This window comes from Oryzias melastigma, linkage group LG13, assembly GCF_002922805.2.
Source record: "Oryzias melastigma strain HK-1 linkage group LG13, ASM292280v2, whole genome shotgun sequence".
Classification (NCBI taxonomy): Eukaryota; Metazoa; Chordata; class Actinopteri; order Beloniformes; family Adrianichthyidae; genus Oryzias; species Oryzias melastigma.
The window spans coordinates 7,644,897-7,659,061 of record NC_050524.1 but is presented as its reverse complement, the minus strand read 5'-3'; the positions used below and the strand labels follow the sequence as shown (position 1 = coordinate 7,659,061).

Genomic DNA, 14,165 nt, shown 5'->3' with positions numbered 1-14,165 from the left:
TTGTGTCCACAAAACGCAAAATTGGGGAAACTTTTTGTTTGTTTGTTTGTTTTAATGTCCATGGCTCCATAAAGGGGAGACGGTGGTGGATAAAACTTCAATCAATGATAAGTTAGGGTGTAACTTCCAGCAGAACCGCCCCCCACCACCCCAATTAAACCTGACCATCAGCCATACAAGTCATTAAAAATATTACCAAAATTATTAATTTTGTTTTAATAGATATGATCAAAAATGTGTTAGAAAGTTTCTAGCACAATCATTCAATTTATTCCAGATTTTCTCAACTTGCTGTATCCCTTTCGGGGTCACGGGGTCAGCAGACAGGTCACCAGTCTGTCGCAGGGCCACACAATCCCTCCCACATGCACACCGAGGGACACTTTGAGGAAACTGGAGTGCTCGGAGAAAACACAAGCATGCACAAGGAGGACATGCAAACTCTACACAGAAAGGGATTCAAACCAGAGCCTACTTGTCCTGAGGCGAGTACGCTAACCACTGTACCTATTCATGATTATGCAAGGGATATTAAATCGCTTGACTCTTCATTTTAGTTTTTAAATCCTCGTTTTGATTTATATTGTCAAACCTGCAAAAAACAAAATAATAATTTTTATCCCAATGATGATGTTTCCTGTTGTGTTCAAGGGCCAATCAGAAAAAATGAGTGCAAAAACAATCATGTTTTTAGCTTTAATTACAAAAATAAATAAATCAAACGTGAATATTTATCTGTTATCCAATAAGCTAATAATGATTATTTCCAGGAATTTTATGTTTTATTTAAAACGTAGCCTACAACTTATTGGTTTATTTATGTTATCAGTTTCCCTGAAACGCAGTCCTGAATAAGTTCCATTAGGTGGAGCCCTGAGCAGTGAATTCTGAGAAATGTCTGTCTTTACAAAAGACATTGGACACATTTTACATGAATATTTGATGCAAAAAGAACAACACTCTTGACTTACTTGGAAAATACGGGCTGTAAAGTGGAATTTATGAGTCTAAATGTTTGGAGTTTTAACTCAATATTTGAAATAAATGAGTTTCTTTCTTCTTTTTTTGTGAGGATTTCAGTTTAGTTTGTTGTGTTTAGTTAGAAAATTGATCAGCAAAAGACTTTTTTTTTTTTTTACAAACTGTGTTTAATTGTAAGCTTTAAATGCAGCCATTTTTATTTTTGAAAATAAATAGCTACAACTTTATTGTAACATGCTTTTCGATACTTTTAGAATTTATATTATTTCCTTCAATAAAATATGCAGCATAATACATTAAATGTGTATTTTTTTTTAAGCATATCCTTATTTTTTACACAATGTGTGTCAACTTAAGTACTTTGGAAAATTTAAAATTGCATTTTATGTCTTAATTTGATGGAATTTGCAGCTCCAAATATCCTAAATGTTCCTAGAAAAAAAGTATGTTTTTGCAAACTCGTTTGTTTTTGTCTGACTTGAACGAACCCACCTCAGACACGTCAACCAGAAAGTCCTTCTTTAGCCATGGAAGTGTAGGTGAGCAAATTAAGTTGGTAACGCCAGTAAATTCTGCCCTCCTTTACGATATGAACATATTTTAGAACCGTCAGGAATTTATAAACATTTATTTTTTTTGGTATATTTTGGAATTCGAGATTCGTCGCGAGCGCGAGCGAGTTGCATGAATACGCATGCGTACTAAGCTCCGAGAGCGATGGCGAAATTCCTGCCTTTTATAATGCGAGGAGCAGGGTTGGATGGAAAGTTACCTCGATAAAACTAGTTGCTAGACTAGCGTTATCGTTATTTTAATCGTCTGTGTTGCTCGCCGGTTTCCTTTATCAGTTTATTGAGTCTTTAGTCCGTGACAACGCTGTTTATACAACGAGAAAAACACATCACCTTGCTAACTATTAGCTACGTAGCATTAGGTAGCTAACGCTAGCATGTCACATTTTGCCTTTTCTTGTGTTTATCCGGGCAGCTAGCGAGTTATTAGTCTCAGGTGCTGCAGAAAGTAGCTGGCGATCGTAGCTTGCTGACATTAAACATTCCGGGAAGAGCTGCATTGGAACCAGCACTGTGCATCGCCGTGTCAGTGAAGACTGTTGCTGCTGTGCCAACTGAGTGAGTGACTGAGTGAGTAAACGTACTATTCTCCAATTCTGTGATGTTTATGTCGTGAGCCAGAGCGGAACCGAAACATACACGCGGGGTTATTGTATGTCAGTGGGCTAACTTTAAAGCTATGCTGGAATTAGACAACAGACAGCTATGACATAACGCTAAGCTCACACCTGTAGCCAGACTAAACAGTTCTGGTGGCTGCAAAGTAGCTAACGTTCAAAACCCAGACAGCATATAAGAGTTTAAATATTTGCACACGAAATTTAGAGTATTTATTTAGATATGTGTCTATTTACTGTGACACTGAAGTTAAATGAAAAGGACTCGCCTATAATTATTTACTTGAGCTGAACAGCTGTTACATCTGTCTGGCATGCAGGCGCATTTCTCCAGGTGTTGCACCTGCAGTCATTTTGAGACTAAATGTAGCTTTTACATGTGGAAGACAATATATATCTAGACCCACTCTTATAAAAGAAAATAAATAAATAGTATTTTGGTGTCTTTGACACGTTCTTGTTGCATTTTCTCTCGTAGAGTTGAAAATATTTCAAGAAAATTAAGATTAAATATGTGTTTTTAGTTTTTGTTTATATAAATTATGGTGCATAAGGATTAATTGAAAAAATGTGGGTTGAAAAAGTGCGTATTTTTGACAAGTGGCAGGCCACAAGCTTCCTGCTCAGCTCCATTCCGAAGCATCCACTTGTACTTCTTCATATTCCTTATATAAGCTCAAAACTTTATGTCTTGAAAGTTCTGATATTGCTTGACACTTTTGTAGCACTGGTACTGTTAGCTTGGGCCGGTGAGGGGCTGTAAGCTATCGGGAGAGAGTGTAAACAAAGGGATAATGGGAAATGAGCTCTGGCTTACTCCTTGCCAACAGTCCTGCCCTCAACTCAGAAACCTAAACTACTGCTGCTCTGCAGAAATTATTGACTAGAAAACAACAGTTTTTTTCCTTTTTTTTTCAATTTTAGCTAAAATGACATAATCATGAATAAAATACCACTCAGAACACTTTCGAAATAAATCAGAAGATGATTGGAGTGAGACGTTGAGGCTATGTTTTGTTACTTTTACTTGATTTTGGTCAAATCCATGAAAGTTTGATTAGATCTGAGAGTTGTTTATGCAAACTTCTCAACTGTCCTGCAAGTTTAAGGCAACTCTCCTCTGCAACCGAAAAACATCTGCCGAGCTCTTGAGGACTACTCTCACCCACAAGCAAATACGAAGTGCAGGCACAACTAGAAAAACAACAGATGTCCCCACAGTTTGAATGCACACTTTTGTTTCAGTATAATGCCAGAATGCATAATCTGAATCGGTTGGTTGCTCATTTAATATCATTACCCTAAAATAAAATTCAACTGATGCACACAAACTTTTCAAATATTAAGCTTTTTTTTTTAGGTGGGAAAATATTTTATTTAGGAAAAGATGAACAGTCAGGGGCAAAGTTTAAAAAAAATCAGTTGTTTTTTAACTCTAAATAATAATGAATGTTGTAAATCATAAAATATTTGTAGAGCAATGTGTTAGACGTCTGCAGTGAAGGCCTAAGGGGGTGTAGCACAAAGCCTGCCATTCATCTTAAGCCTGAAAGTAATACCAGGCTAATCTAATGTCAACCCTGCACTATAGCAACAGTTCCCTCAAATGTAGTTCATTGACCATCAGACTGTAAACTGACTTGTTGTTTAAGCATAAGGAGGGGAGGGGCTAAAGCTAACAGATAAGCCAGATCACTGTGAGGTTTAGAGACGTGTGCGCTGATGTTATTAGGTTCAAGGACATATGTTGCACTTTTGCCAAAATGTTTGCCAGCCTTGACATTTTTTTTAATCCAACCTGCCATGATAGCAAATCTATAATATTGTGTAAGATTATTTTTTTTCCACCTCCCATTTAACAACTTAACAAGTCCTGCTTGCATTCAACAGTTGCTAGAATTCTGTATTCATACTATGTCACTTCTGTTAATTTTTTCACTTTGTTTTTGGGATCCAAAAGGTGTGTACTTAATAGTACTTGTCTTAAATGGAGTTGATAGTAGGAGCAGCATTTCTTTAGTAAACAACTTTTGATATACAGTCATTTATTTCTCAAACACAAGCACAGTCGCACTGTTAACACTTGTAAAAGTTGTAGACAAAACATAAACATGCATTTTCCCATTATCTCTTTCATTTAGTTTCGCAATATAAGGTTTATTGTTATGCAATGGAATCTTTTTCATCATTTATCTATTTATTTTCCCTGATCATCTAATTTTCTTTGTCTCTATTGGTTGAAAACTAGGGCTTTAACTGTGAGGAGGTGCAAGCCAAGGCAAAGCAGGTTTATTTGATTAGCTCTTTTTATACACAGAGGCAGTTCAAAGTGCTTTCGGGCCAATAAGAAAATTAAATGAAAGTACCTTCAATGAAACTGTGATAGTTCAGTACTTTTGACAAATGCAGCGGAAACAAGTTACTGTTTTAAATTTGGATTTAAATATAAATATAGTTGGTCAACAGCTGAGCTCTTGAGGAAGCTGGTTCCTCCTGTGTGCAGCAAAGCAGCTAAAGACAGCTTCCCCTGTTATACTTTCAACTCTTGGTTTTAACCATTTTGAGTCATTGTCATCTAAGTTAGATGACAGATGTCAAAAGAATCTGTTTGGGAATTTCTTGTTAGTTTTTAATAAACTTTAAGCGTTATGTGATGGGATGATGAGAACAAATATATTTTTTAAAAACAATGAAAAAGGCCTTCAGCAGCATATGTTGAAGTTTTGGAGTCTTACTGAAGTGCCTATCTTAGCTTTTATTCACAAAAACTTTATTTGTTTTATATATAAATATTGAATCTTTTAGAACTTCTCACATAAAAAACAATACACTTGTTTAAACATTTATTAGGATGTGGATCAAATACCCTCCCAGAAGATTCCAGCTTACCTCCAGGACTTCCGTTTTGTGTACAATTGATTTTGTCCTAGAAATCACAATCTTCTCATCAATTTTCATTTAGTATGGACTGTATGTGATTGTAAAATGTTGTCCAGCTTTAATAGAACAACAAATGTGAATACATCTTAAAATTTTAATTTTAACGGACATGAAGAAAAATCAATTGTCATTATGTACCACTTGTAAGCTACCGTTTTTTTCTTATTTGTTTGGAGCCAGAACTTAATCACTGAAGAAAGTAAAAAACTTAGTGCAGGTTAAAGATTCACTTTTAGGACAATTGTTGTATTTAAAATGTTGTTGTGACATTTTTCTCACGATAGAAAGCATTTTATTAAGAAAACTAAGCTCATAATTGCATTTATGAGTAAATCTTTCTTCAAGCTATTGTTAGTAGCAGATGAGAGAAATGTTGATTTAAAAAGATTGTATTTGTTTTAGAGCTGTCAGGCGATTACATTTTTTAATCGCGATTAATCGCAAATTGATATGTGGCCTTTTTTAAGGAAAAAAATATGGAATTCAAGTTTAACAGTTTAACAATTTAACAGTTCTACATTAATTATGAAAACAATAATGGCAAAACTAATAGTTTTAATCAGAAATACTTTATTTTGTAACATTGTATTGAGATAAACTTTCTTAACAATAAAAGGCTGTAACATAAAATGCCTAACAAAAGCCCAAGTGCAAGTGAAGGGCATTTTAAATTCAAAACTTCAATCAACATTCAGTAAAATAAAATAAAAGACATCAAAAATAAAATATAAAATATAAAAATCAAAAATAAAATTTCCATAACACTTTCATGTTCATTTTTTGTCAGGACCAAATCTTTTCCTCCTCTGCTGAATTGCAGTAATAAATGAAATAGAGATTTATCATTTCCAATTAACTTTTGTTTTTTAAAACATTAAAGACTGAGAAAAGCGGGATACACTGTGGATAGTTTGACAGTCTGTTACTGCCGCCGCGTTCTCTGGCTGCAGCTTGATGACGCGACGTGTCCAGCGGAGCTCACGGATGAATATACCGGCAGACAGACCGCTATGCTGGGGCTGGATCACGCTTAAACCTCCAGAACATTTAAAACGTCCCCCGGTGAGCTTGCTGTTCGGAACGTCGGGGGTCCGCAGCTCTCGGGACGCGGCGCCGGACGCGAGCCGGTACCACCAGACGTGGTACTGGACGCGAACCGGAGCTGGGTTAGAGTGCAGGAGCTCTCCAGGTCCTAGCGCCGATCGGTTTTAGCTCGCAGCTCGGTGGTTGGAGACCCGCCCGTGATCGAGTGAGAGCAGCCGGTGAGTTAGAGGGCGGGACGCCCGCGCGTGCGGTATGGAAAGGCACGTATGAGAAACATCCGCGATTAATGCGTCAAAAAAATTGTCGGCGTCAAGCACGTGTCAGATTAACGCGTTTTTAACGGGACAAATCTGACAGCCTTAATTTGTTTTATAAAAAAATACGGTGGGTGGTCCACAAGTTCTCTGCTCCACTCTCCTTGGTGGGGTAACTTTGTGCCAATGGTCCCGCCCACAATTCTGAGACAAATTGAATATGAACTGTTGCTGCTCTACAGAAACCATATCCTAGAAAATGACACTAATTTTTGGCTAATAATGGAATAATCCTAATTAAAAGACCTCTAGGAATGCTTTAAAATTTGATCAAAAGATGGGTAAAGTGGGTGTTTGTTTTAACAAGTACAAACCAAATTATTGTAACTTTTACAAGATATTCAAAGATAATTTTTTTACCACACATAGGTCGCCTATCAATTTCAATATCCTTTAACTTCAGCTCGAATCAAATCTTTCAGGATTTTCTTTAAACAAAATCTATTTTGATGACACCTTAGATTGTCTATTACGAATTAACAAATTATCATTTCATTTTAAACAGAAACTCTAAGCTGGATTCAATCCTAACAGTTTATAATAAATAAACTGGAAGAGAACCTGATGAAAAAAGTTGAAAAAGTTGGGCACTTTATAAACTTCTTAAATATCACTAATGCTTTCCTAAACATGTTTTAAAAACCACTATGGTTCAAAGGATTTTTTTTTTAATCACAGCATGCCTCCCAATTCTATATTTGTCTTTGTCACCAACTAATTAGCATTTACAATCAAATTTACAATATTGCAAGCTTTTTTCTTTAAAAAAGACCAAATTAAGATGTGGAATTATGTTGGAAGGCAGATTAATTTACCGTTTGCATTTCCTCCTTTTGTATGGTGTCTGAAACAGTGCTGCAGATGGGTGATTGTGATCTTTGTTGCATTTGTGTATTTTACACATATACTGTATATATAAAGACACTTGAAATTGAGATGCAGATGTTGTCAAAGATTAGTGTTTTTAGACAACACCACATGTATGAAACCACGTCTGCTCGGGCGGTTTTTACTGTTTGAGTCATGGTGGTCTGTCACCGAAAAACATACATTTTTCTCAGGGATGTGCTGCATTTTATTGCAAAATTTGAGGAGTTAAAAAAAGCCAACTTAGTTTTCTTGCTGACACTGGTTAAAGGTAAATAAAATGAACATTTTCAGATGTATTTTGGATCCTGGACGTTTTTACCCGGCTGGAGAACGCTCAAACATCTTCTTGGTTATTCTTTAAAATCCTGTTGCCCCAAGCAACCGAATCCTGTCTAAACCTGATCTGGATGAGAGACATTTTGGGTTATGTTGTGCAAATAATAAGTTAGATACTCACAATAAAGATATAGCCCATGCACTCTAAACAACCCCTAATATACATGTCTTGGAGTTCAATCTTGTGGATGTACTGTATACAGTTTGACTGAGCTTTGTTTTATTGTTGCAGCAGTCCCTCTTCAGTGGTGTGAATGAGGGAGACATGGCAGACCGCACGCCACCTCTGGAGTCTGGCCAGCTTCTCAGCCCCGAACTCCCAATCCTGGCCTCACCACCCCCACCATCTATGGTCAATGGTGAGGGCCCCCAGCAGGTACGCATACGGCCCCTATTCACCATCACCATTTAGTCTGTATTTGCATGTTTTTCATCCATGCATTTGAATTACATCTAAGGAAATTTGCTACAAAGAGTGTTGCTGACACCTTAGCTATATCTGCCCTTATGAGTGGATACGAACCCTCTGCGGATAGAAAAGGGGGAAACCGTTACGGGGAACGCAGGTGGCCCGCCACAAAGGTTGTAGACCACTTGGTGAGCTCTTAGATCAAAAGCGCTCATGCACATTTTTTCTATGGGCATGCTGCGGCCGACAGGTTGTGGTGAACCCTTATTTAACATGTAAGAGTACAGTAAAGACCAAGTTGGTGAGATGCAGGCATGTCGTACAGGATTTCCCCAATCTTGCAGACTGCACAAGAGACCCATAAGTCCTGTTCGCTTCATAAGTGTGCGCTCCCTGCATGAAGAAATAAAAAAATAGTTCGATCAGAGCTCAGTTTCTGTTGACGTCCTTCAGGCACTTGCATATTGTGCAAATGAGAAGGTTGCGTACATGGAGTGTGTGTGGCATTCTTGCGGGGTCACTAAGAGGCCAGTACTTGCAACTTACTAAGAACTAGATTGTGGTGTAAGTAAGTGCGTGTAACTTACATCAGCCCAACTAATGGAGCATTCAAACCAGATGCGATTCGCACGTCAAATTATTGCTCGACACCTTGACGACCTGGCTGCAGAGCAACTGCCAAAGTTTTTCTGGACTTCATTTGTTCCCAAATCATTGAAAACATGGATGATGTTGAGCGAGTAGCTTGGGTTTATATGTTATGTTTTGTAAGACACACCTGTGCTCCCCTTAAGATACAACTCTTTACCACCCCCCACGTGCCCAGAAACCCCAAAACCTGCATTACCCATTTGGCTCAGCCTTCATACTGGTGCATGAGACTTAAGGCTTTAAGGATTCTGACTATTGATTTTTTTAACAAGTAGTTAAATTAAGGAAACTGAGAGTTTTCAGCTGGAGCTTAAATACTGAAAACAATCTCAAGTATGGTTTAATCAGCCTCACATGGATGCACCACTGTGGTCAAAAGTTCTGGTTTTGACACAACTGAAAACCATCTGGAGCCTGGTTTTTAAGGTTATTGTGTTACCATGACAATGATTCATTACTGCATATCTATTTTTACTTAACTTAAACAATGATTTGGAAATTTATGTTGATGCTTACTGTAATAAAGTGTTTAAACCGTCATATTTGGACCAAAGTGAAATTTTTGATTCTATTAACCAGTTGCTAAATAATCTATGCAGATAAGTTACCACTCAACCAAACACTGAAACAACACACATGGTTTTCCTGTTCTCGTACCAGTTTCTTGTTGAATCTGCTGCATAGTGAGCAGGTGCATGATAGTTATGTCTTTCGGTTTTGATTGGGGGTTGATTCCTTGTCATGCCTCTTCAGTATCAACGTGAGACTCATCAACTCTGACAAGGCTGTGTGATCTCCTTGTCATTTTGATGGTGACCAGTTTTACTTGGTTGTCTTACTTTTTTATCCTGGGGATAGGATCAATCCTGCAGTGTTATGTTTTCCTTGTTTTTACTTGAAGAGTCTTGCTTTTGTGTGTTAACTCATCTTTCTGTCGAAATGTTTTGAATTTTTGTTTTTCATTCCAGTTCTTCTTAATCATACCGTGTTCCCATGGAGATCAGGTTTTGTTCAGAAGTGGTGAGGGTGTCTTGGAATTGACGTATTTTGCCACTTCTAAATGTTTCCTGAATAAATGCCTTTTGTGCCTTTTTACATGGTTTCATGGGGACAAAAAATGTCTTTATTGCCATCCCTCTTTAAAACAGAACCACTCCTGCTCATACTCGACAAAAGACAATAACGATTTCTTGTGTATTTTAATGTTTTCATTTTAATTATGTGCACCGTTTGTACACTCTGGTGTCTAGGGATGTGATCTGTAATTGGTTTCAGAAGGTTGCTTGCTATATTACATATAATGCATCATTTCTGTCGATACAAAAAGGCTTTCATTTCAAAGTACACACTTGCTTGCATAAAGTACTTTTATAGCCTTACAGTGCCAGCCAGTTTGGATCAGGTGGAGTTTTCCTGCAAGTGATTTTGGGGAATCGTTGCAGCAATTAAATATGTTACATTGTGTTATTTGGTTCTGTCGCTACACAATCTATAATATGCGCAAAATGCATCTACTTAGGCTAAAGAATTTTACAGTCAGAGTATCTCTTCGGATGTTATTAACAATAATAACCTCTTAAGACGTTTATGATGATGAAAAAAATGTTAATATTGACTTAAAAAAAATAAATGTTATGGGTCAGGCCTGCTCAATCCTTGCTGTTTTTGTGTAAAACTGGACCGTACAGGTAGGTCTACCCAATCGGTACTGTGCATGTGCAAATGTTTTTTTCTTCTTCTGATTTGTTTGACGACAGTTTACAGTGTACGAGGATACCACCACACACCAACGGTTTCTTACCTCTGTTAACACTGACACGTTATTAACGGTGAATATGGCTGCAAAAGTGTCTGCAGTAGACCTGGGGAATCTCCTCAGATTAAAATACCTTCAGTAATGTGGTTTTACGTGTGGTTTTTACGTGTGGTTTTTAGTCTCAGATTTTCATAGTCTGTACTGACTACAATATATGATTATACAGTGTTGCATTTAGCGGACGTCTTTAACTTTACGCTGCTTTAATTCAAATGGGAGAAGTTTTCAGTTGAGGGAAACATAAATTTGTGTGATCACAGAGTTACCAGTTATTTAAATGACTCAGACAATTATTAGAGGCTGAACTGCTGGGAAATTATCTTTTTTTAAATAAATATTTTCATTAATGTCAGTTATTTATAAAGGAATTAATAGTTTTACAATCTTGGAACAACAAGCGTACCAAAAATAATCTAATGCTACAGTCACAAATACAACTGCAACGGTGCAATGAGAGGCATCAGCAGAATCTTCAAGATTTTGTTTTTTAAACTTGTTAGTGTGGTCATGAATGTAGATGATGGCAGTCAGGCTTGCAGAATGGCCTGATTTTTATTTGCTACTGAACAGTTGGCGGCTTGTGGGACTTGATATGGACGGCTTCCGTCTGATGATTTGGTCAAACTTTTTCTTAAAACCTCTTCCACCATCGCGCATCCCGTAAAATGGTGTCTGCCGCCTTCCGATTAGAAATGCCTCCTTGCCTCCAACTGCTGAATTTTCTGAAAAACTTGCATTTAGGTCGCCATGCTGTCCCATTTTGGGATATGTGACTATAGCCTAATTCGAACTACTTTACTATCACAAAGTTGGCGATAAGAGCAATTAATGTACGATTTGCGGGTAGCTGTTACAGATCAGGTAGTGTCGAGCATCACTATGCTATTTATAAAGCATTTTTGTGAGATGCATGTCAATTTATTAATTGAGTACTGACTGATCTTTGATTTTCAGTCAATGCAATCATATTTGGCTCTTGCCTCAGTTGTTAGATATTTGATTAACTTTATTAAATGTGGGAATTGTTTTTTTCATTGTTTTTATTTTTAGCCCCGGTGTGCTCAGTGCAAAATAGTACTTTATGGATGTATAGTGTATGATTTAGAGAGAGAAAATCACACAGCAGTTGTGTGCTGTAAGCATTTGACACTGAAATGCCCAGCTTGATTCCAGGGTTTTCAACCCGTTGTGTGACTATTGCTGTGAATCCAATGCGTCTTATTTGTGTTGTGAAGGTGCCTAAATATCATGACAAATGCAGAGTGAGTAGCAGAGACGGCTGCAGGGGTCCAGGCCCTGACAGAACGAGGCAGGACTGTGGTGACAGTGAAGAGGATTTACAACGATGGCTGACCCCACTGTTTCTGACCTTTACTTGGAGAAGCAGCATGGATACTTCATTCTTTGTTCTTGTTTTTTCCCCCTTTTTAAAGTTCTGACTCGATATTAATGCTCTGTTGGACCAATTATTCTGAGTCAGAGAGGAAGCTGTTGTCTTGGGGTCATTACCTGAGATGATTCCTTTTAAGAGATGACTTTAGCTTCAGTATGATTCACTGCTTCCTGCCACTTAAGCTTCCCTCCCCCTGAGCTTTTTTCCCTTGCTCTTGCAGTTTGGTTTGCAGTTAAATTGGTAGCAGATGAATTGGTCCGTTTCTGTCAATGTTTAAGCTTAGCTAATACCTTATGCACTTAGCTGTTGGCTGAGCAGATGGATATGTATGTTTTTGCCCATTTTCTTCATCACTCTGTTTCATTAGACCTGCCATTTAATGTTTTTTATAGACCTTGTGTTTTTGTTTTTTTGTGTTTCTACACTTTGATACATTTTTATATCTTTATTTTGCGTCTTTCAGACAGCAGGGGTTATCCTTATACAATGGTGTAAATGCCATGTTAATCAATGACACAATCTTTTTAGAAAAAATAGTTCTATAGTTCTTTCACACATTATAGAAAATTATTTTCAAGAAAATTAAGTTGTTTTGCAATAATTTGGATTATGGAGGTTGGTAGTCAAACAGGGAATATAAATTATTTACCAAAACCTTTTTTGGCAGTCTAGTATAAAAAGAATCTTTTTGTGACTTTAAAAACTGAATAAACACCCAATTTGTGTTCCACTTGTAGCTATATTTTACATGTGGGCTAATAGCACTGTGAGCTACGCTAACCTGACTTTTATTTTGGTTTTCTGAGGCATTGGCCTTGTATCCTATAGTCAAATCTTGGAGACACAACCTTGGACGCGTTCCCACCACAAGTTGCCAGGAGGCTTAAGATGTTGTGACAAAAATGCAACATACTCTTCTCTTCTTCTGTTGGTTCACTGAATCATCTGTGAAGACGAGGGTGAGCCCACTATTTGTCAACTGCTGTGAGGAGGCGGCTAGTCTGTGACTCAGCAGGGTTTAGGGCACTTTATTCTAAGCCAGTTAAACAAACCATTTGAGCTCAGGTCCTTTGGAAAGACACTTGGATGTAACGTCTAATTCTTTGGTGGTGAAATTAAACACCTACTGGTATTGTGTTGGGCAATATTCTCCGGCAAACAAATACTCAGATTAACCGGATGGTGTCACCAGTAATGGGGTCCAAAAAAATTGATGTCATGTGAAGCAGTCTCCAAAACATCCCAGAGATTATTTTTACTTCAAACGTCTCTTTTGGACTCCATTGTTGCCATAGATACTTGATGGTTATTCTAAACCTGAGCAACTGAAGCATCCTCGGATGGAAATGCTGTCCACAGAGATTGCACCCCAAGCTTGATGATGGCAGTACATTGTGCCTGGTGTGCAATCCCTGTACACAGTATAACCAGCTCAGTGGCCTTATGGTAGAGTGTCTACCCTGAGACTGGAAGGTCTTGAGTTCAAATCCATGGCGGAGTCGCACCAAAGACTCCAAAAATGGAACCCAGTGCCTCCCAGCTAGACACTCAGTATTAAGGGGATGGATTGGGGGGTTGAACCACCAAATGGTTTCCGAGTGCGGTTGTGTCTGCAGTTTACCACCACCATTTTTACCTCACTGGAAATTACTACTACATAAGAATGATTTAGATTTTTTTTTTTTTAGCAAAATGTGCTTTTTAGACCCAAACTTTTTCATTTAGCTCAATTTATTAATTTATCAATGTAGATGTTTTCTGGATTTAGATTGCCGTGCACTCCACAAAATCTTCATTCATGTTTTTTTATGCACATTTCAAATATTTGGCCAACCACCAAATGTGACTTGTGTGAAGTAGATCAAAGTTCAGTCTGAGTTAAGTGTTGATAACAAGCCGTAAAACTAACATCTTCGCTGTGATTATATAAATAATGTTGCAGGCATAGATTTGAGAACATTTTTGAATATGGACCTCAAGATTCTTGATCCTTAAATAGGACTGTAAAAATCCTTATCAATTGGGATTTCACTACATAAAAGACCAAAACAAGAAGAATAAAAACGAGAGAAAAAACTGTTGTGCTTCAAGAAAAGAAGACAGAAATAACATAAAACAAAATTTTCATATTGTAGTGTTTACATCCCAAAATGTATTCTAATTCTGAATAATTCACAAAAAAGTTATGTCATCCTGCTCAACCCCACAATTTGCATTGTAAG

At 37.4% G+C, this 14,165-nt stretch overlaps 1 protein-coding gene across 4 annotated transcripts in view; it reads left to right on the top strand.

The window, feature by feature from the left end:
- Positions 1-1,538: 1,538 nt before the first annotated feature.
- The window catches only part of fndc3a (fibronectin type III domain containing 3A), a 63,657-nt gene continuing 51,030 nt past the window's right edge, over positions 1,539-14,165 (top strand). The window contains exons 1-2 of one of the 4 annotated variants that reach the window (XM_024276987.2): positions 1,539-2,111; positions 7,910-8,050. In XM_024276987.2, coding sequence (XP_024132755.1) covers positions 7,940-8,050 — 111 coding nt within the window. In that variant the 5' untranslated portion in view covers positions 1,539-2,111; positions 7,910-7,939. Of the gene's footprint in view, positions 2,124-7,906; positions 8,051-14,165 lie in introns of all 4 variants that reach the window. The other 3 variants (XM_024276986.2, XM_024276984.2, XM_024276983.2) reach the window with 3 other exon arrangements.